The sequence below is a fragment of the Mustelus asterias genome, chromosome 25 (assembly GCF_964213995.1).
Source record: "Mustelus asterias chromosome 25, sMusAst1.hap1.1, whole genome shotgun sequence".
Taxonomy (NCBI): Eukaryota; Metazoa; Chordata; class Chondrichthyes; order Carcharhiniformes; family Triakidae; genus Mustelus; species Mustelus asterias.
In genome coordinates, this window is record NC_135825.1 from 4,341,346 (window position 1) to 4,365,367 (window position 24,022).

At 45.3% G+C, this 24,022-nt stretch overlaps 1 protein-coding gene across 3 annotated transcripts in view; it reads right to left on the minus strand.

Moving 5' to 3' along the window:
- Positions 1–14,857, minus strand: part of LOC144511762 (putative helicase MOV-10) — a 70,998-nt gene extending 56,141 nt beyond the window's left edge. For all 3 annotated transcript variants that reach the window (XM_078242015.1, XM_078242013.1, XM_078242016.1), the window contains exons 1-4: positions 14,607–14,857; positions 8,888–8,987; positions 2,406–2,554; positions 334–572 (exon numbers count right to left, since the gene is read on the minus strand). In XM_078242015.1, the coding sequence (XP_078098141.1) occupies positions 334–572; positions 2,406–2,554; positions 8,888–8,987; positions 14,607–14,743 (625 nt within the window). In that variant the 5' untranslated portion in view covers positions 14,744–14,857. The remainder of the gene's footprint in view (positions 1–333; positions 573–2,405; positions 2,555–8,887; positions 8,988–14,606) is intronic.
- Positions 14,858–24,022: the final 9,165 nt, after the last annotated feature.

Here is a 24,022-nt window from a genome sequence, read left to right on the forward strand (position 1 = left end):
TCCATCCCTATCCCCCATTCCTAATCCTCGTGTGTCTATCTAGACCTCCCCTTAAATGTATCTCTGCTATTCACCTCAACCAACTCCCTATGATAGCGAGTTCCACATTCTCACCACTCGAGTAAAGACGTTTCTGATTGGATTTATCAGTAACCATCTTTTATTTTATGGCCCCTAGATTATGGGATCTTTCCCACATGGGTGGCTCACTGGCCACCTTCCAGGAACATTCGGGATGACAGTCAATGCCATCCTCGCCAGCGATACCCACACCCAGACAGGAAATTTTTGGGAAGCTGCCAGGAGGTGGGGAAAGGGTAAGTTGCGCCTCACCTGCACTCAGCAACAAAGGCTGGGAAGCGGTCACATTGGCCTCATCCTTCAGGCTGAACACACGGAATCTGCGAAGCATCTCACATCGTATAAAGGTCACATCCTCACTCCCTTCGTTCCTGACATAGACAGGGACCGATTTCTGTTCACTGGGGGCGAGGAAAACTCGGATCTTCCCCTCACCAGTATCGAAGTCTGACCATACCGTTACTCCGCCTTTATTCTGGATCATCTGACGCCTGAAAGACACAGTCACACCCAGTTACCATAGCAACCCTAACGTCTCACTGGGTGGAGAAACTGGACACAGAGTCCCACACCACTGGGAGCTGGGTTCATTGTTTCAATCAGGGAGGGATCCACTCCGACAATCGGGACAATGGGGTCGGGGAGGGATCCACTCCGACAATCGGGAGAATGGGATCGGGGTGAGATCCACTCTGACAATCGGGACAATGGGATCAGGGAGGGATCCACTCTGGCAATCGGGGCAATGGGATCGGGGAGGGATCCACTCTGACAATCGGGACAATGGGATCGGGGAGGGATCCACTCCGACAATCGGGACAATGGGATCAGGGAGGGATCCACTCCGACAATCGGGACAATGGGATCAGTCAGAATCCTGGGAGGATGTTAGCACCACTCAGTGGTGCTAACTTAAAACAATTCTGTGGAAACGATATTTCAGTCAGTGAGTGGTGAATGGATGGATTGGGAGATGATGGGAGTAGTGAGCACAGATTAATGCAAATAAAATTCTTTCAGAAAAGATGATTGTAATCTCTAGTAACTAAATGATTTGAGACATGACGTGCAGTGAGAGGAGTAATGTGCACAGGAGGAATAGGCAGTTTGGACCCACTGTTCCCAAAGCTCTCCAACACTGGGAGCATTCCTCATCTCATGTCTGGCTCTGTTACAGGCTCACCATCATAAGGTGCCAGGACAGAGCAGATGAGGAGAAACTATTCCCACTCATGGAGGGATCGAGAACCCAGAGGGTGCAAGTTTAAGCTGATTGGCAAAAGGAGCAATGAAGGTATGAGGAGAAACTTTTTCACCCAGCAAGTGGTCAAGATTTGGAACGCTCCATCTGAGATGCCGGTGAAAGCAGGTTCAGTTAAAGAATTCAAAAGGGAAATAAGGTATTATCTGAAGAGGAAGAATGTGCAGGCTTATGGGGAGAAGGTAGGAGAATTGGGGAAGAATAAGGGGAGTTGCACATTTGAACAGCGAGTACAGACATGATGTGCCAAACGGCCTCCATCTGTATTGTAGAAATTCTGGGATTAGTCAACAAACCCCATTCCTGTGTGACTTACAGGATGATAAACAGTAAACTTGAGTTGACTGTTGGTGGGCGCAGTGGTTCTGAGCCACACAGAAAGAATTTGGTTTCATCGCCAATCTTTTCTTGGCTAATATTACCCAGAGACAAGGTGGTGATGTTAAAACTGCCTTCGGTGCCAATGGTAGGAATACCAATCAGGCACCTCGCTCCTTCCCATCACGGTCTAATGACTCCTGCTGGAAGCACACAGGGGTTGAACTGAGGACAGCATTGGTTCATCCACGATGCTCCTCAAGGTCAAACAGCCCAACAGCAATCACTCTGGATTACAGCCATTTAGGCAACGTACCAGAAGTGGAGAAGATTTGATTTATTATTGTCACATGTATTAACATACAGTGAAAAGTATTGTTTCTTACGCGCTATACAGACAAAGCATACCGTTCATAGAGAAGGAAACGAGAGAGTGCAGAATGAAGTGTTACAGTCATAGCTATGGAGTAGAGAAAGATCAACTTAATGCAAGGAAAGTCCATTCAAAAGACTGATGGCAGCAGGGGAGAAGCTGTTCTTGAGTTGATTGGTCTGTGACCTCAGACTTTTGTATCTTTTTCTCAACAGAAGAAGGTGGAAGAGAGAATGTCCGGAGTGCGCGGGGGTGCGCGGGCTCCTTTATTATGCTGGCTGTGAAATCCAGCAGGGATCAGCACCTTCAGAGGACAAATGGAAAACAAAGCCCCGGGTAAGGTATCTCTGTTTGGAAGAGCCCACACTTTACCTGTCCTGTTTCAGCTTACGGATGACGGCTCTGGCACGGCCCCTCTTCCCGGGCTCCTGGACAAGGGCCGGAGGCGATGCTGTCCCCAGATTGTCTGCGGGGCTAGACCGTAGATTATAATACTGGTCGGCATACACCACTCGTCTCCGCTAGGAAAGAGACAAGACACTGGAAGTTAGATAGTTCCACTTTACACAAAGTCGTGGGGGGTGATCTTACCCAAAACATTCTCGGCACCAAACAAGTGTGAAACCGGGAAAAATTTGTGCCTTTTTATAGAGACTTAAAAATCAAATTTTACCACACTCTGGCAAAACAAAATTGACGAACTTGAAATTCGCCAGTAGGGGGAGTGGGCGGGGTCTAAATTGCCCGAAAGCCAGCTGATAGCTGCAGAGACCACAATTGCGCCTGTGCAAGAGATCTGTCAGTGTCTCTGCTGCTGTAGCTGGCCTTTGTGACCTACCACCCACCGCACCCCCGCACCCCCCACCCCCCTCCCCCACTCCCCTCCCGGGATCACGCCCTTTTTCAGGTGCAAGGCTGATATCCAATGCCGGTAAGATCATGGAAGACAAGAAATCGGGCGTGAACCTGATTTCTCGGCTCTCTCCGCCTAGCGGCCAGCAGGACGCAACGGTGAGATCACCCCCTTTAGATAGCCGGCTATCTTATAAGAAAATGTTGAGCTAGCCGGGCTGCTACTCTTTGGAATTCAGAACCTCGAGAGGTGACCTCATTGAAACATTAGATCCTACAAGGATTCGACAGGGTGAATGCCGAGAGGATTTTTCCCCACATGGAGGAATCTCGAACCAGGGGGACACAGTTCCAAAATTCAATGACTCGATGGGCCGAATGGCCAGCTTCTGATTTTTGTGGTACAGTGGGCGCTGACACTCTCCACACCACCAGGTGGGAGTCAGATTGGTTACTGAATGTTCAGGGGAACACACTCCCAGTCAACGTAATGGGAGTCTAAAACTAGAGGGCATTGGTTTAAGGTGAGAGGGGAGAGATACAAAAGGGTCCAGAGGGGCAATTTCTTCACAGAGGGTGGCGAGAGTCTGGACGAGCTGCCAGAGATAGTAGTAGAGGCGGGTACAATTTTGTCTTTTATAAAGCATTTAGACAGTTACATGGGTACGATGGGTATAGAGGGATATATGGGCCAAATGCGAGCAATTGGGACTAGCTTAGGGGTTTTAAAAAAAAAGGAGGCAGCATGCGACAAATTGGGCCGAAGGACCTGCTTCCATGCTGTAAACCTCTATGACTCTATAAGTCTTTGCAGCGGGACACAAGGCCTTAGTGTGGCTCAGACTAGGCTAAGGAGAGAGATGGAGGGGGAGGGTGGGTGGTGGGGACTCACAACCAAATTCAATTGCATCCTCATTGGAAATTTTCACCTCTCTTGCTAAAAGGAGGAGCGTCCCAGCCCATGGTTAAGGCCCTGGGCAAAATCTGCTCAGCCAGAGGAATGGAGAGCTGGGACCTCATCATCCCGCTACAGAGCATTATCTCAGCAAATTAGCGGAGCAGGGAAAACAATGGCGGGATGGAGGAGGAGACTGAAACTGGACTGGAATTTTCCCGGTCCCCGCCCCGCCCGCCATGGGAACCGTAGCGGGCGGGACACGGACCATGCAAAGGTCTCTTGACCTCGGGTGGGATTTTCAGGTCTTGGGGCGAGTGCGGCCGGAAAATCCCGCCCACACTCTCATGGGGGCTGTGGAGGTCAGGTCACTGAGTGTCTTTAAGACAGAGATAGATAGGTTCTTGATCAATAAGGGGATCAAGGGTTACGGGAAGAATGCAGGAGAATGGGGATGAGGATCATATCAGCCACGATTGAATGGCAGAGAAGACTCGATGGACCGAATGGCCTAATTCTTCTCCGATATCTTATTGTCTTATAATAGTGGAACTTAGCAGTGAGCGACAAGAATCACTGAACTGGATGGAGCAATTACTGCAAACACAACATTCAAACAGTTTAGAAAGATTGGCAAATTTAAACGTGCATCCAATTCAACACCTTTCTGAGTGTTTGCTAGTCTGCTGCATTATCAAGTCAGCAAGTCTGATGCAGGGGGAGTAACTGTGCAGTTGCTAAGGTATCACCGAGTAAAAAGGACAAACTGTAAAAAGCTGACAACTGTTAAAATGAACACAGGAAACACGCAGAGACGAGAATGGATTTCCTGGTCTCGATCACTATTCAGGTGTCCTTGTATAAAAAAAAGCAGAACCCAACTGTTTTGTTCTGAATCATTCTTTGAATAATGCGAACATTCTCACAAGGCACATTTTGTTATTAAACTCCTTAAAATTTAATTAAATAACTGAGGACAGTGGGACGGGGGAAATGACCTCAAAACATAGATATGGGGCGGTTTCTGACGTTACGCTAACATGAAAACATGGTGACTGATGAATGAGTCACTCATTCCAGCTACATTAGGAGGGTGATCGTACATTCGAAACTGATGATGCAGAGAGTGGCTTACTAAGGGGATGTAAAGCAACAGACTCCAATGCAGGGACTGACTGCTCAGATTAGAATGTGTTGCACCTCCAATCATCCGATGTGATTGCCAGCACAATGCACAAGACCAGGACAACATTCAGCCTTGGGCTTATAAGTGTGACATGAATGTCACATGCTACAAACGGCAGGCAATAACCATTGCAAACAAGAGTGCATCGATCTGCACCCCATCCCCCGTGCTTGACATTCAAAGGCATGACCAGAACGGAGCTTAACCAGATATGTAAGTGTCACGGCCATCTAGAGAAAGTCAGTGCCGAGTACCCTGCAGTGAGTGACCTCTCCCTAAGCACCCCCAGCCCCTACAGTGCACGTCAGTGATGGAATATGCCCCACATACCTGGCTGGATGCCACAGTAGTAGCCAGGGTACTCAACTGGCACCTCATGCACCACTTTAAACATTCACTTAAACAAACACTAGCAGTGCACAGTGGCTGTAGCTGAGTACCGAGTACAAGATACACTGCAGCGAGTTGCCACAGCTTTCTCTATGACCACTACCATTTAGAAGGGCAGTAGGTGCTTGGAAAGATCTACCACCTGCAAGTTAACTCTGGCTTGGCCAGACATCACCGTTTCCCTTCATCCCCACTGGAATCTCCTGACTAATCACATTGTACATTCATCACATGGGAAGTAACAAGGTGCCTTGCCCCCATCAGCAGAGAATCAACTTTCAAAATATCAAAAAACTATCATCATCATAAGTAATCTAATTTGACAAATACTTATAATTAGGTTCTTAAGCAATGATACATCTTGTGTTGATGGCAACGCAATACACAAATCATTTTCTCTTGCTAGACAGCGGACTTTGGAGCCAACACCTTTCTGAGTGAGATGACAACACTTGACCCAGGTTGTGAACTCTGCTGTCTTAAATCTACTCAACACTCAACTGACTTTCTCTAGATGGCCGTGACACTTACATATCTGGTTAAAGGGAATAGAAATGACCCTGGTAATTATAGACCGGCTAGTCTTACTTCGGTGGTTGGTAAATTGATGGAAAAGGTCCTTAGGGATGGGATTTACGACCATTTAGAAAGATGCGGATTGATCCGGGATAGTCAGCACGGACTCGTGAAGGGCAAGTCGTGCCTCACAAATTTGATTGAATTTTTTGAGGAGGTAACTAAGTGTGTTGATGAAGGTAGGGCAGTTGATGTCATATACATGGATTTTAGTAAGGCGTTTGATAAGGTCCCCCATGGTCGGCTTATGATGAAAGTGAGGAGGTGTGGGATAGAGGGAAAGTTGGCCGATTGGATAGGTAACTGGCTATCTGATCGAAGACAGAGGGTGGTGGTGGATGGAAAATTTTCGAATTGGAGGCAGGTTGCTAGCGGAGTGCCACAGGGATCAGTGCTTGGTCCTCTGCTCTTTGTGATTTTTATTAATGACTTAGAGGAGGGGGCTGAAGGGTGGATCAGTAAATTTGCTGATGACACCAAGATTGGTGGAGTAGTGGATGAGGTGGAGGGCTGTTGTAGGCTGCAAAGAGACATAGATAGGATGCAAAGCTGGGCTGAAAAATGGCAAATGGAGTTTAACCCTGATAAATGTGAGGTGATTCATTTTGGTAGGACTAATTTAAATGTGGATTACAGGGTCAAAGGTAGGGTTCTGAAGACTGTGGAGGAACAGAGAGATCTTGGGGTCCATAGCCACAGATCTCTAAAGGTTGCCACTCAAGTGGATAGAGCTGTGAAGAAGGCCTATAGTGTTTTAGCTTTTATTAACAGGGGGTTGGAGTTTAAGAGCCGTGGGGTTATGCTGCAACTGTACAGGACCTTGGTGAGACCACATTTGGAATATTGTGTGCAGTTCTGGTCACCTCACTATAGGAAGGATGTGGAAGCGCTGGAGGGAGTGCAGAGGAGATTTACCAGGATGCTGCCTGGTTTGGAGGGTAGGTCCTATGAGGAAAGGTTGAGGGAGCTAGGGCTGCTCTCTCTGGAGCGGAGGAGGCTGAGGGGAGACTTAATAGAGGTTTATAAAATGATGAAGGGGATAGATAGAGTGAACGTTCAAAGACTATTCCCTCGGGTGGATGGAGCTATTACAAGGGGGCATAACTATAGGGTTCGTGGTGGGAGATATAGGAAGGATATCAGAGGTAGGTTCTTTACGCAGAGAGTGGTTGGGGTGTGGAATGGACTGCCTGCAGTGATAGTGGAGTCAGACACTTTAGGAACATTTAAGCGGTTATTGGATAGGCACATGGAGCACACCAGGATGATAGGGAGTGGGATAGCTTGATCTTGGTTTCAGATAAAGCTCGGCACAACATTGTGGGCCGAAGGGCCTGTTCTGTGCTGTACTGTTCTATGTTCTAACACACCTTCATCCATCATCTCCGGGCTTGTTGACTGCCATTGGCTCCTGGTCCAGTGACGCCTTGATTTAAAGTCCAATTCTTATTTTCAAATCAGTCCATGGCCTCGCCCAGCTCCCCCTTCTTTCTGTAATCTCCTCCAGCCCTACAACCCTCCGAGACCTCTGCACTCCTCCATTGCTGATCTCTTGAGCATGCCCGATTATAATAACTTCATCACCATCAGCAATGCCTTCAGTTGCCTCGGCCCTAAGCTCTCAAATTCCCTCCCTAAGTCTCTCTCTCCTTTTGTTAGGAGGCTTCTTTACCTCTAGTCACTTGTCCTAATGTGTCAGTCTCAAGCTGTGTTTGATCACACTCCAGTGCAGCACCTTGGGATGCTTTACTACATAGAAAGCCGAGACAGAAATCCAATGTGGGTTACACAGAGGGGAAAATCTGTTCTTCACTCCTTACTCTGCTTGGAGCCGCTCTCTAGCAATACAGTATCTATACTCCCCCAGAGTCAATCAAAAGCTGCCTGGACACAACTACTGTGCCCTTGATTCAGAGTATACCTTATCTACACATTCTCATGTATTTAGTGAACCAAGGCACAACTAAATCTTCATGTTTCACTGCTTCCAACAACAGATTCGCTTTCCCCCCCCCAGAGGATTCAGCCCACATAAACATGCTGCAGATTATGTTTAATTAAAACAGTTCTGGAGAAGGGTGCTGATGGTGGGGGCGTAAACAACTCCTGTCTTAACCCGTTTCTCCCAAATCCCTTTGGTGTCAGGATTCTGTTCCCAGGACTTCCGCGGCCCACGGAAAACGGACTTGGGAGGCTCCTTCCAGATGATTTCCTCCGTCTTTACTCGGACACTCAGTAAGGTCGTGCCCTCACCCAGCCCGGCCTGTGTGTGAGACACCAGCCCATTCACCTCTGCAGTTGCCCCCGCCCTTTGACGAAATTCACCCAGTTGCTGCAAACTAGTTCAAGACAATCCACTTCTTGGGGCAACTAGTGATGGGGCAATAAGTGAGGGCCTTGCCATATCCTTGGGACAAATTTAAAAACACAGCTCAGTGAGGAGAACAGAGTGTGGAAGGGGAGAGACGGTTGGTGTTCAGAAGACCCATGCACCATCAACAATGCGTCACTCTGCAACTCTCTGGAGTAGGCTTCCATCCGAGTTGGGAGGATCAGCAAGGATTTCATTGGACATCTGTCACCCCCCTCTCCCACTGTCCTGCAATTGGCTCCCCGACATGTCCATCCCAACAATGTGCCCTCCCCATAACCAACTGGAAAGCAAACAAACACTTTACTACCCAATCAGATGCCTCTCGCAAGTCAGTCAAACAGTTGTTTATTGGTTACAAAAATAGCAGAAGGCAGGATAAACACCAGCGTGTTTTCCTCACCTCTCGACAGCCCTGTTTATCCAACCGGACACTATTTTTGCTCAGAGCATGTGAAAATGGAGTAAACAGAAGTGTTCCAAGGGAGAATAACACAAGCCACGCCCCCCCCTCCCCCCCAAGGTTTCAGCCACCCTGCTTTGAAAGTTGGACGGGGTTTATAGTGAACTCATCTGTACAATACCTGGGAATTGAAGGAGATCTCGGAACCAGTTACTCGGGCCTTCCCTGCTTTGCATAGAGCGTAAATTACACTCGAGAAATTGACACTTATGATACCATCTCTGAAAGAAAAGAAAACATACAGAGTAATCAAACCTGGTTACAGAGGGCAGGAGGGGCAATTTTAACTCACTCACACAGGATGAAAACCCAGCCCAATACCGTTCTCCATTGACTACAGAACCAGAGGTGCATCCAACTGTCAGTTCTTCAATGGATGGGTTACTTTCAAACTGTGGTAAAGTCCCACGGGCACTGAAGGGTCTGACTCATCCCCAAGTGCCCACTTCTGCCCAGCCAAGAGCAGGCAACATATCCCGGCTCAATCCTGTCCTTAATGTCCACATACATGTAGGCAGCAACAGCAGGAACACTGCTGATTTTCCCTCCCTTTGCCAGGGACACGTTACTCATTCTGTTATATGACTCAATGTCACATGGAAGGGAGGGGGGGGGCGGTGACGCCTGCCCATGGAGGTGCCAATATATAGAAACATACACAGACAATAGGCATGATGAGGAGTTGCCCTAACGGGCAGCGCTCCAAAAGCTCGTGCTACCAAATAAACCTGTTGGACTTTAACCTGGTGTTGTGAGACTACTTACAGAAAATAGGAGTAGGCCATTCGGCCCTTTGAACCTGCTCCTCCACTCCTTTTGATCATCAAATTCAATATCCTGATCCTCCTTCTCCCTCCCCCATATCCCTTGATCCTTTTAGCCCCAAGAGCTGTATCTAATTTCTTCTTGAAAACACACATTTTGGCCTCAACTACATTCTGTGGTAGTGAATTCCACACGTTCACCATCCTCTGGGTGAAGAAATTTCTCCTCACCTCAGTCCCAAAAGGTTTACCCGTTATCCTCAAACTATGACCCCTAGTTCTGGACTCCCCCACCATTAGGAACATTCTTTCTGAATCTACCTTGTTTAATCCTGTTAGAATTTTGTAAGTTTCTATGAGATCCCCTCTCACTCTTCTAAACCCCAGTGAATATAATCCTAACCAACTTAAACTCTCGTCACGTGACAGACCTGCCATCCCAGGAATCAGCTGGTAAACCTTTGTTGTACTCCCTCCATAGCAAGGACATCTTTCCTCAGATAAGGACACCAAAACTGCAAACAATACTCCAGGTGTGGCCTCACCAACAGCCTACACAATTTGCAGCAAAACATCCCTATCCCTATACTCAAATCCTCTCGCTATGAAGGCCAACATACCACTTGCCTTCTTTACTGCCTGCTGTACCTGCGCGCTTACTTTCAGCGACTGATGCACAAGGACTCCAAGGTCTCATTGAGTATCCTCCTCTCTCAATTTACACCCAAACAATAATCTGCCTTCCTATTATTGCTAGCAAAGTGGATAACCTCACATTTATCCACATTATACTGCATCTGCTATGTATAGACCTACTCACTCAGCCTGTCCAAATCACACTGAAGCATCTCTGCATCCTCCTCACAGCTCACCCTCCCACCCAACTTTATATCATCTGCAAATCTGGAGATAATACATCCAGTTCCCTCTTCCAAATCATTAATATATAATGTGAACAGTTGGGGTCCGAGCACAGATCCCTGCGGAACCCCACCAGTCACTGCCTGCCAATCAGGAAAAGACCCATTTATTCCAACTCTTTGCTTCCTGTCTGCTAACCAGCTTTCGATCCATCTCAAAACACCACCCCAATCCCATGCACTTTAATTTTACATAGTAATCTGCTACATGAGACATTGTCAAAAGCCTTCTGAAAGTCTAAATACACCACATCTACCGGTTCTCTCCGAGTTACATCCTCAAAGAATTCCAGTAGATTTGTCAAGCATGATTTCCTATTGTAAATTCATGTAGACTTTGCCTCATTATACCACTGCTTTCCAAATGCAGATCTTGATGACCTATGAAGACCTTGATAATGGACACTATCAATTTCCCTACTGTCAACGTTAGGCTCACTGGTCTATAGTTCCCTGGTTTCTCTCTCGACTCCCTTTTTGAATAGCAAGCTTACATTATCCACCCTCCAATCTGTAGGAACCTTTCCACAGAATTTTGGAAAATGACCACCAATGGACTAGGGCCACTTGCTTAAATACTCTGGGGTGAAGATTATCAGGCTCTGGAGATTTACCCATCTTCAATCCCATTAATTTCCCCAAAACCATTTCTCTACTAATACTGATGTTCTTCAGCTCCTCACAAAAACTTGTGGCAGTTTTTCCAACAATCGACAATGGTTTCAGGGTCATCAGTAGCTTCATAATTGCATATTTTTTTTATTGAATTCAAATTCCACCATCTGCCGTGGCAGGATTCGAACCTGGGTCCCCAGAACATTAGCTGAGTTTCTGGACTAATAATCTAGCGATAATACCACTGGGTCATCGCCTCCCCCGATCAGCCATGATTGTATCGAATGGCAAAGCAGGCTCGATGGGCCACACGGAGTGCTCCAGCACCTAATTCTTCTCATCAGACTATTCAAAATGAGCTGTGATCAGATACGAAAGGACCATCAAATCATCCTCAGTCTGAACAAATCTCCAATCACCTTCATCGTCATCCAGTGACTTCCTGAATAGTGACGCCTCATCACTAACTCAGAGTGCCCTCCATCAACTCCTCAATCTCTCTGGTTCCTCCCAATTATGATATTTGTTAAGTGAGGCGAGTGAGGGACAAAAGCAGGAAGATGTAGCTGAGGGATGCAGCTCCGTCATGACCTGATTGAATGGTGGAAGAGGAAGGAGGGGCTGAATGGCCTACTCCTGTTCCGATGAAAGTTTTTCAGTTTATTTGTTCATTGTTTTAAACTCATGGATTCTCCTGTCCCACTATTAGGATCAACAAATAATCCTTTCAAAATGAAAGCTTTTGGCATCACTCGAGAGGTCGAACCCTTCTAGTGGCCTTAATGAGCCAGATTAACTGATCAGTTATCAAACATGTCCATGGCTTGCTTGGACGCACCTAGCCCAAGGGATTGCTGGCCAGGAACAAGAGCGAGCCTGACCCAATTCCTAACTCAACCGTGAGGGGAGCCAACCTTTGGTATTGCACTTTGCATTTTAGGTCCAATTCCGGTGCTAAGTTATGATGTGGAGTTGCCGGCGTTGGACTGGGGTGGGCACAGTAAGTAGCCTCACAACACCAGGTTAAAGTCCAACAGGTTTATTTGGTAGCACAAGCTTTTGGAGCGTTGCCTAATGAAGGGGCAACGCTCCGAAAGTTTGCGCTACCAAATAAACCTATCGGAATTTAACCTAACATTGTAAGACTACTTACGGTGCTAAGTTAGCAAGAGGTTTAAAACCCTTTCCACACAAAAAGCAGCAAGGCTGAGGAATGTGCTCCAGTACAGCACTGCAAGAGTGCAGCACTGTCGGAGGTGTCACCTTCCTGATGAGATGTTAAGCCAAGGCCACTATTTCAAAGAGCGGGGGGTGGGGGGTGGTATATGCTTTGGGAAGCACTGTGATCACATGAGCTTCTATAGAAATGCAAACATTTCATTGCTTTTACTGGAGTTCTGGAATTCCCTCCCATTTTCTCTCCTCCTCCTTCAAGTTCAGCCCTAACATCTCCTTGTGCGTCAGGGTTTATAATGGTCCTATGAGGCAATGTGAACACGATCACACTGAAGGTAAGTTGCATTGCAACGTGGAGTGTAAGAAAAGGGAGATAAAGGGATACAGGGACTGAAGGGAGGTGGAATTTGGACTGCTTGCTGATGTGGACATTAAGTGATGTAATAGTGTCCCGCCCAAAGGCAGGGTGTTCACTAATGCACAACCCTGGAGCAGAGAGTTTAGCTACCACCTCCTTGACCAGTTTAGTTTTTATTCGTTCATGGGATGTGGGGTCACTGGCTGAGCCAGCATTTATTGCCCATTCCTAATTGCCCACTCGGGTGTTTCAGAAGGCATTTAAGAGTCTGGATTGGGAGTGGGTGGCACAGTGATTAGCACTGCTGCCTCACAGTGCCAGGGACCCGGGTTCAATTCTGGCCTCGGGTGTGGAGTCTGCACATTCTCCCTGCGTCTGCGCGGGTTTCCTCCGGGTGCTCTGGTTTCCTCTCACACTCCAAAGATGTGCAGGTTAAGTGGATTGGCCATGCTAAATTGTCCCTTCGTGCCCCAAGGTGTGCAGGTTACAGGAATTAGCTCAGGGCCCAAGTAAGATGCTCTGTCAGAGTCTGTGCAGACTCAATGGGCTGGACGTCCTCCTTGTGTAGGAATTCTATGAGTCACAGATGGCAGGTTTCCTGAGGGCATTAGTGATGAGTTATTACAACAATCGACAATGGTTTCATGGTCATTATTAGACTTTTAATTCCAGATTTGTATCTGCCATGGTGAAATTGTGACCCAGATCATTGCCCTGGGTCTCTGGATTACTAGCCCAGTGACAATACCACTATGCCATTGCCTCCCCTGGATTATACAACAAAAGGAAGTTCTTCACCAAGTTGCTAGTTCACATTGTAATTAGTGAATCTTTGCCACTTTAGCATACACGAGAAATTGGGATGGTTTATTGGAAGAGTTAGCCCCAATAGCATTTACAGCACAGGAACAGGCCATTCGGTCCAACTGTTCCATACCAGCTTGTGCTCCTCACAAGCCTCCTCCCACCCCTTTTCATCTGAATCTCTCCCCGCTGTTCCTTTCTGCTCTTCTGTGTATGCAAACTCTCCTCAAATGTATCCAGGTTATACAGAGTCATTACCCAAGGATACCATTCAGCCCACCAAGTCCATGTTCAGAACAAGAATTTGCCTTTGATTTTGGATCCAGAAAATACTGTTTGCCAGAGGGACTGTTACATGCAGCAGATTTGGGCAGGGCGGCGGCACAGTGGTTAGCACTGCTGCCTCACAGCGCCAGGGACCCAGGTTCAATTCCCAGTTTGGGTCACTGTCTGTGCGGAGCCTGCACGTTCTCCCCGTGTCTGCGTGGGTTTTCTCCGGGTGCTCCGGTTTCCTCCCACAGTCCAAAAGACTGATGGATTGGCTGTGCTAAATTGTCCCTTAGTGTCAGGGGGACTAGCTAGGGTAAACACATGGGGTAAGGGGGATAGGGTCTGGGTGGGATGGTGGTCGGTGCAGACTCAACGGGCCGAATGACCTTCTGCACTGTAGGATTCTATGATTACACAGGGGACAGCGAACCTGTAGCGTGGACTACCCAGGGAATAAAGTGGAATGGGGAGGGGAGATGAAGAGTAGACAATGTGGGAACATTAGAGGGAGAGTTAAGGTGACTGCTGGGGTTTCTTTTTCTGTCCAAACTTCTTGTTTGAACAAGGCGACCATTCCCACTGTAACATTTATAACTCAACTGAAGAACACAGTTTTAAAAGTGCTCCACACAAAAGCCTAGAAACACAAAGCGAGACTCCCCTATGCTCAGAGAAGTCAAACCCATCTCACACGTAACAGCCAACAACAGCTCACTCACACACCTAGGTAAGGATGATTTGAATTGAAATAGACCCTGCCAAGGGTTCATGAGGCCACTCAGCTGTATCCACTCAGTGTAACAACAGTCGCATTTCAATAAGTCTGTCTCAATAGCATTTCGCAACATTCTGAAAGCATAGCCACGGGAAAGTAGCAATTACACAGCACAGGAACTGTGAAATGTATGGACACTGAATAAATGTGATGTTTACCTGCCCCGGAATTCGGAATTGTAAATGAATTTCAGCGTCTCCTTGCAGTTCTCCTCTTGCCGGCCGGTTTCCTTCAGGAAATTTACAAACTTCACTCCCACTTCACGCTTGTCTCTCATGCTAACTTTCCTGGACATCTCGATTTGCTGTGTGTGTTTTAAATGACTACTAAGCGCCGAATGAAAAACCCAACAAAACCACCAAATGAAAGGAGGGGCGGGTTCCAAATGTTGAAGGAAATTTGCAGTTTTACAAGGGGGAAGAAAGGAACGAATCAACTCATCTGGTTTCCTGAAAACCGAATCTAAATAGACACGAGAAACGAAAGTGAAACTTACGTTGATTCGCAGTTACACTTGGGAAATGAGAAAAAGTACTCGCCCTAAAATATTAGATCGGTCTTGGTGTAACTAACCCGGGACATATTACAATAAAAATCAGTGAGAGAGGGTGCAATAACCCGGAATATATTGCAATGGAAATTAGTGAGGGTGCAAATAACCTGGGATATATCACAATGGAGGTTAGCGATGGCGCAAATAACCGGGGATATATTGCAATGGAAGTTAAAGACCGTATAGCCCCGGCGGTATAAATTATAAAGCGGATGTGTAGAATGTAAGCTCAATATACAACGCGCGAAGTCTAGCAACAAACTTGTACATTTCTAAATGCGTGCGATTGAAATATCAAATTTCTACTTTAGCCACAAACGAGAATTTCCTAAACTGGACCAGGTTTCAATCAGGTGGGGAAAGCGTGTGTTTCTAAGAGAACAGTTTTGCCCAATTGTGAGCCAAAGGCAGCAGAATTGTTCTCCCCCTGTTTTGGATAAAGTTGTATCCCCCCCGGGCACAGAACACACTCAAAACAACCCATTAAAAAACATCGCCCCGAGTGAACTGCAACGCTGAATAAAACTGCGCCGTTCAGCAATTGGGTTTCAGAGCCAGTCCACCCGCATTCTCAACCCAGCAGGAGGAGAGATCAGATACACACCTGAGGATTCAGCCAATCCAGCATCAGAGGGTTACAGAATCAGCTCATTGTTTGGTGGTAGCAGGGGGCTGGGTGTGAGACAGATCGTACTCGCTGCAGCCCCCGGCAACCAGGCTTACAAAATAAAAACTGCACCCATTAGAGTCCAATTTAGTCTTTTCAAAGCGGCTGCATCGAGGACAGTATTGGGTTACCCTTTTGTGAGTCAGTTTGCTAAACTGAGAGATGGCTTTGCTTTTAAATACTCTGCTTCAATAAAGTTCCAGATTTAGGTAAAAATCACAGTTTGAGTTTTAAAGTCTTGTTTCATAGCTGGAGTATTACATGTGGACACAGTAAGAAGTCTCACAACACCAGGTTAAAGTCCAACAGGTTTATTTGGTTGCAAATACCACATGTGGCCAGTAACTCCAACCCCTGTCCTCTCCTCCAACCCCCATCACTTTTTGAATTTCCATAACATCCAATCACATTTAGAACCATAGAAAATTACAGCTCAGAAACAGGCCTTTTGGCCCTTCTTGTCTGTGCCGAACCATTTTTTGCCTAGTCCCACTGATCTGCACTTGGACCATATCCCTCCACACCCCTCTCATCCATGAACCCGTCCAAGTTTTTCTTAAATGTTAAAAGCATTTACCACTTTATCCGGCAGCTCATTCCACACTCCCACCACTCTCTGCGTGAAGAAGCCCCCCCTAATATTCCCTTTAAACTTTTCTCCTTTCACCCTTAACCCATGCCCTCTGGTTTTTTTCTCCCCTAGTCTCAGCGGAAAAAGCCTGCTTGCATTCACTCTATCTATACCCATCAAAATCTTATACACCTCTATCAAATCTCCCCTCAATCTTCTACGCTCCAGGGAATAAAGTCCCAACCTATTCAATCTCTCTCTGTAACTCAGCTTCTCAAGTCCCGGCAACATCCTTGTGAACCATCTCTGCACTCTTTCAACCTTATTTACATCCTTCCTGTAACTAGGTGACCAAAACTGTACACAATACTCCAAATTCGGCCTCACCAATGCCTTATATAACCTTGATGTGGAGATGCCGGCGTTGGACTGGGGTAAACACAGTAAGGGGCTCAGAGCCTCGAAAGCTTGTGTGGCTTTTGCTACCAAATAAACCTGTTGGACTTTAACCTGGTGTTGTTAAACTTCTTACTTATATAACCTTACCATAACACTCCAACTTTTATGCTCGATACTCCGATTTATAAAGGCCAATGTACCAAAGGCACTCTTTACGACCCTATCCACCTATGATGTCACTTTGAGGGAATTCTGTACCTGTATTCCCAGATCCCTCTGTTCAACTGCACTCTTCAGAGTCCTACCATTTACCCTGTATGTTCTACTTTGGTTTGTCCTTCCAAAGTGCAATATCTCACACTTGTCTGCGTTAAATTCCATTTGCCATTTTTCAGCCCATTTTTCTAGTTGGTCCAAATCCCTCTGCAAGCTTTGAAAACCTTCCTCACTGTCCACTACACCTCCAATCTTTGTATCATCAGCAAACTTGCTGATCCAATTTACCACATTATCATCCAGATCATTGATATAGATGACAAACAACAATGGACCCAACACCGATCCCTGTGGCACACCATTAGTCACAGGCCTCCACTCAGAGAAGCAATCCTCCACAACCACTCTCTGGCTTCTTCCATTGAAAGAAGTCTCACAACACCAGGTTAAAGTCCAACAGGTTTATTTGGTAGCAAATACCATAAGCTTTCAGAGCACAGCTCCTTCGTCACATCATTTCTTCCATTGAGCCAGTGTCTAATCCAATTTACTACCTCCCCATGTATACCTAGCGACTGAACCTTCCTAACTAACCTCCCATGAGGGACCTTGTCAAAGGCCTTGCTGAAATCCAGGTAGACAACATCCACCGCCTTCCCTTCATCCACTTTCCTGGTAACCTCCTCAAAAAACTCTAATAGATTGGTCAAACATGACCTACCACGCACAAAGCCATGTTGACTCTCCCTAATAAGTCCCTGTCTATCCAAATATTTGTAGATCCTATCCCTTATCACACCTTCCAATAACTTGCCCACCACCGACGTCAAACTTACTGGCCTATAATTTCCCAGATTTCTTTTGGAACCTTTTTTAAACAACGGAACAACATGAGCCACCCTCCAATCATCCGGCACCTCCCCCGTGAATACTGACATTTTAAATTTCTCAGAAACATTATGAAATGATTCACAAATAACAGGTGCTATGTATTGTTTAAAGTTTATTTTATTAGTGTCACACGTAGGCTTACATTAACACTGCAATGAAGTTGCTGTGAAAATCCCCTAGTCCCCACACTCCGGTGCCTGTTCGGGTTACACTGAGGGAGGATTTAGCATGGCCAATGCATCAAACCAGCACGTCTTTCGGACTGTGGGAGGAAATCCACGCAGACACGGGGAGAACGTGCAAACTCCACACAGACGGTGACCCAAGCGCAATGTATCTGTGTGTGGTGTGTCACATGATTGCGTGGTGACAGCATCAGAGGAATTCGGAAGATTTTCCCATCCTTGATTGTAAGGAAGCGACATTTCTCTAATGAAGCCCCGCTATGTGGCAACCTTTTCATTTTTTATCTTTGCTGCTAAAGTGAGCTGACCACTTCAGTGCACAACAAAAAAAGACAAAATTGGCAATGGTCAAGGTTTTCCAATAAAAAATAATCAGGAGAAACAATTCACACCTAGAACTTGAGTCAAGGATCGATTTTTAAGAGACCACTCCGCCATCAATCCAAGTATGGTAAATCTGGCTGTCGGAAATTGGTTTGTAGCCTTTGCTAAGGGTATACTTTAATTTTAAAATTGATAATAAGCACTCCAGACTGTTCCTTAATTTTATTTTACTCAATCACGATCCTGGGAGCACTCGGAGGGTCGGAAGTGGGAAAAGAAAAGAAGAACTTGAGTTTGGTGAGTCATTAGAAGGTCTCCTTTGAGAGCGTCTAGTTTGTGGTCTCCAGAATGAGGCCATCCAAAGAAGATTGCTTGCTGAACATGCTTTGACTTTAAAGGCAGCAGTGGCGATGGAACTGACTGCTAAAGAGGCTTCAAATTTGATGCAGGAATAAAGATCCACAAGTTGGGAACTGCCCATAAGTCAAAATAGCAACAAGCAAGTCACGGGTGTGCCAAAAGGAGCCATTTGGTGAGTGAATACTGGAGCAAGGATAGTCTGGTCTGAGGATTTGGATGATCTCCTATGGGACTGCTTCGAGTCAGTGGACTGGTCAATATTTAAGAACTCAGTGACCAACTTGAATGAGTATGCCACTACAGTAATTGACTTCATTTGTAAGTGCATAGAAGACTGCCATGTGTTTCCCATCCAGAAACTATGGATGAACAGGGATATCCACAGCTTGCTGAAGTCCAGGTCTGAGGTATTCAAATCAGTGACCCTGACCTATACAAGAAATCCAGATAATATCTCTGGAGAACCATCAAAGATGCCAAGCGCCAGTACCAGACCAAGCCACACAGACTCCCACTGATTATGCCAAGGTCTGCAAGACATAACAGGCTACAAGATGAAGGCATGTAAAATCGCCGGCACCAATGCACCCCTCCTCAATGAGCTCAATGCATTCGATGTCCGTTCTGAGCAAAAGGTCTGCGAGAGCGTACCCTCCACCTCAGAAGTCTCGATTGAACCGGTATCCAAGATCACCATGGCAGACGTCAGATCAGCCTTCTTGAAAGATAACCCATGGAAAGTGATTGGCTCAGATGGGATACTCAGACGAGCACTCAGATCCTGTGCAGACCAGCTGGCAGGGATGTCCGCAGACATCTTTAACCTTTCCTTACACCAATCTGAGGTCCCTACCTGCTTCAAGAAGATGACCATCATCCCTGTACCAAAGAAAAGTCAGTTAGCCTTACTGACTATTACCCGGTGGCTCTGACATCCATCATTATGAAGTGTTTCGAAAGGTTAGTCACGGCACGAATCAATTCCAGCCTCCCAGATTGCCTGGATCCACTACAGTTTGCCTATCGCCACAATGGGTCCACAGCAGACACCATCTCCCTGGCCCTGCACTCAACCCTGGAACACCTAGATAACAAAGACACTTACGTCAGATTCCTATTTATTGGTACGGCTCAGCCTTCAACACCATTATTTGCATCATTCTGCCATTTATTTAATTATTCCTATGCAACTCATCTCCAAACTCCGTGGTCTGGGCCTCGGCTCCTCCCTCTGCGATTGGATCCTGAACTTCCTAACCCACAAGACTGCAATCAATAAGAATAGGCAACAACACCTCCCCTAAGATCATCTTCAACACCGGTGCCCCGCAAGATGGTGTCCTCAGCCTCTTACTATACCCCTTACACACTTATGACTATGTTGGATATCAAACAATGATGAGACGGAATACAGGAAAGACATAGAGAATCTGGTGAATGGATGCAACAACAATCATCTCTCCCTCAATGTCAGTAAAACGAAGGATATAGTCATCGACTCAGGAAGCGTAGTGAAGGACATGCCTCAGTTTACACCAACGGCGATGAAGTGGAACTGGTCGAGAGCTTCAGGTTTCTAGGTGTCCAGATCACCAACATCCTGTCCTGGTCCTTCCATGCTAACACTATAGTTAAGAAAGCCCACCAACACCTCTACTTTCTAAGGAGGCTAAAGAAATTTGGCATGTCCGCAACGACTCTCACCAATTTTTACAGATGCACCATAGAAAGCAAACTTTCTAGATGTATCACAGCTTGGTATGGCTCCTCCTCTGACCAAGACCTCAAAAAACTACAAAGGGTCGTGAATGTAGCCCAATCCATCACGCAAACCAGCCTCCCATCCATTGACTCTGTCTACACTTGAGAGACCACTCCATCTGACGAAGGAGCATTGCTCCGAAAGCTTATGGTATTTGCTACCAAATAAACCTGTTGGACTTTAACCTGGTGTTGTGAGACTTCTTACTACACTTATGCAACCAGCATAATCAAGGGACCCCACGCACCCTGGACATTCTCTCTTCCACCTTTTTCCATCGGGAAAAAGATACAAAAGTCTGGGATGACATACCAACCAATTCAAGAACAACTTCTTCTCTGCTGCTGTCAGACTATTGAATGGACCTATCTTGCAGTAAGTTGATCTTTTTCTACACCCTAGCTATGACTGTAACACTACATTCTACACCCGCTCCTTTCCTTCTTTCCTAGATACTCTATGAATGGTATGTTTTGTCTATATAGCGCGCAAGAAACAATATTTTTCACTGTATGTTAATACATGTGACAATAATAAATCAAATCAAATCAAATCACTGCAAGATTTGTGGTAAATGGGTCACATTGCAAAAGCTTGTTGGGCTAGACCAGCTTCCCCTGAGAAGAAGATTCAAAAGGAGAATCTGAGTCCCTTCAAGAAAAACAACAAGTTGCATTCGACAAGAAGAATTTACAACATGGAAGAAAAGAATTGCAACTGTGAAGAAGAGAATGTCCAGAAATATGATGAAGAGTTCCAGCTGAACATCTTATCCATACAGAGTGAATCACATCGATTCTGGGTGATCGTGAAGTTAAGTGGACAATATATTAGGGTGGAGGTTGAACCTGGTGCTGCTGTATCTTTAACTCCTGAGATTACACACCAACAAAAGCTGAACCACCTTCCTTTAAAACCAGTTGATGTGATTTTAAGGACATACACAGAAGAGATTATGCCATTAAAAGGTTACCAACATAGAGTTGAGTGGACAAACAGCGGAGTTGCCTCTCCATGTGCCCCATGGTAACATCCTAGTTCTATTTAAAAGATCATGGTTGGAGAAGATAAAGATTAACTGGAGTTCCGTCAACAAGCTGATCAATGTCGAAACAGACCTAGATAAGACTCGCATTCCAACCATTATCTTGCAATGGTGTCTTTGTCTATAGATGCCCTGTTTGTGCAACCTGCCCCTCCACTCACCTGAAGGAGCAGCGCTCCAAAAGCTCGTGATTCCAAATAAACCTTTTGGATTATAACCTGCTGTTGTGAGACTTCTTACTGTGCCCACCCCAGTCCAACGCCGGCATCCCCCCATCATGGAAACAGACCTACATCACCTTCTGGATAAACGCAAGAGTGTATTCAAAGAGACACTTGGCTCAATGAAGGGAGATCAAGTGAAACTCAAGATAAAGCTTAATAGTCAACCAAAAAGTCTCAAAGTAAGAGTGGTGCCATTTGCAACTTGTCCTAAGGTCAAAAAAAAATTAGGATGACTTTTTAACATTGGTGTGTTAGAGCCGGTTACAATGAGTGACTGGGCTACCCCCATCGTACCTGTCATGAAACCAGATGGTTCAGTTCGTATTTGTGATGATTTTAAAACAACTATAAATCCAGTGTTGCGTGCTGATCAATATCCACTTCCTTTAATTGAAGATTTGTTTGCTGGGTTATCAGGTGGACAGAAATTCAGAAAGATTGATCTTTCACAAGCATATTTACAGATAAATGTAGCCACTGAATCATAGCCATTGTTTACCATTGTCACTCATAAAGGTCTTTCTCGTTATAAAAGATTATCTTTTGGAATAACATCTGCACCAGCCCTATTCCAAAGATTGATGGATCAGATTTTAAGTGGTCTCTCTGGTGTACAATGTTACCTGGATCATATTCTAATTACAGGGTCCAGTGAACAAGAGCATTTGAATAATTTAGAAGCAACATTGGAATGTCTTTAAGCACATGGTCTGCAGATCAAGAAAAAAAAAGACTTTTTCCAGTCATCAGTCCAGTATTTGGATCACATTATTGATAGTTAAGGCTTCATAAAGTATATCAAAAGATTGACACAATTTTAGAATGTGACGAATGTGATACAATTGAGATCCCTTCTGGGATTAGTAAATTATTCTGGCAAATTTGTTCCTAACTTGGCTACATTATTGAAGCCATTTCATAGTTTACTGTGTGTGAAACAGTCATGGGACTGGTCAACAGAATGTGAGAAAGCATACAAGAATGTCAAAGATGCTTTGCAGAAGTCTGAAGTATTGGTTCATTTTAATTTGAAGCTATCATTACTGCTTGCTTGCGATGCTTCTCCTTATGGAGTAGGGGCAGTAGTTTCACATATTAAGCCTTTGGGAGAAGAACAACCAATAGCTTTTGCTTTATGTACTCTGACTAGTGCTGAATCTAATTATGCTCAGCTAGGAAAAGCAGCATTGAGTATAATCTTTGGCTTACAAAGGTTTCATCATTATTTATATGGTCATCATTTCACATTATTTACTGATCATCGACCATTAACTACTACTTTTGGGCTGTATAAAGGCATACCGTCATTAGCTGCTAGCCAATTGCCAAAGATGGTCACTGATCCTATCTTCACATTCCTATCATATAAAGTTTCATCAATCATGTCATGCTAATGCTGATGCATTATCACACTTACCTTTACCTATTGAGCAGACCTCACCAACTAGTTTTGATAATATTCTTTATTTTTTTCCGAGTAGGTCATTTGTCTGACAGCTTCTCAATTCAGAGACATACCAGAAATGATCCCACGATGGGGAAGGTTATGAATGTGATATTGAAAGGAACGATAGCTGGAACACATCATCCACATCCTGATTTGAACGTGTCAAAAAAGCTTGAGTTTACCACCCAAGGTGGATGTCTATTGTAGGGAATCCGCGTAATCACTCCTCCTAGTCTGTGTAGAAGAGTTCTTGAGCAATTACATGAAGGACATCCTGGTATAGTCAGATGAAGGAATTAGCATGTAGTTATTTTTGGTGGCCAGATACAGATGCTCACATTGAATGAAAATGGAACAGTGTCAATCCTGTGCATGAATAGGAAATACACCACCAGTGTCACACCCATGGGAGTGGCCTAAAATGCCATGACAATGATAACATTTAGATTCTGCTGGTCAGTGTGAGGGATACATGTTCTTAGTCATAATTGATGCACACTCAAAGTAGCCAGAAGCTGTTATCGTGAGATCTACTATATCTGAACAAACCATTGAAAAACTTGATGAAATATTTGCAAGATTTGGTAAACCAGAATAGATTGTTAGCAATAATGGTTGACAGTTTACTTCACAAGAGTTTGAGGATTACCTCAAAGTAAATGGTATTCAGCATATAAAATTATACTCAATGCTGCTTTTCCTAGCTGAACATAGTTAGATTCAGCACTAGTCAGAGTACATGAAGCAAAAGCTATTGGTTGTTCTTCTCCCGAAGGCTTAATATGTGAATCCACTGCCCCTTATCATCCATCAATCAATGGATTAACTCAAAGATTCATACAATCCTTGAAACATTCTTTAAAAGCCTCAAGAAATCAAGATTCATTATCATGTGTGAGCTGCTTTTTGGCATCTTATAGAAATACTACT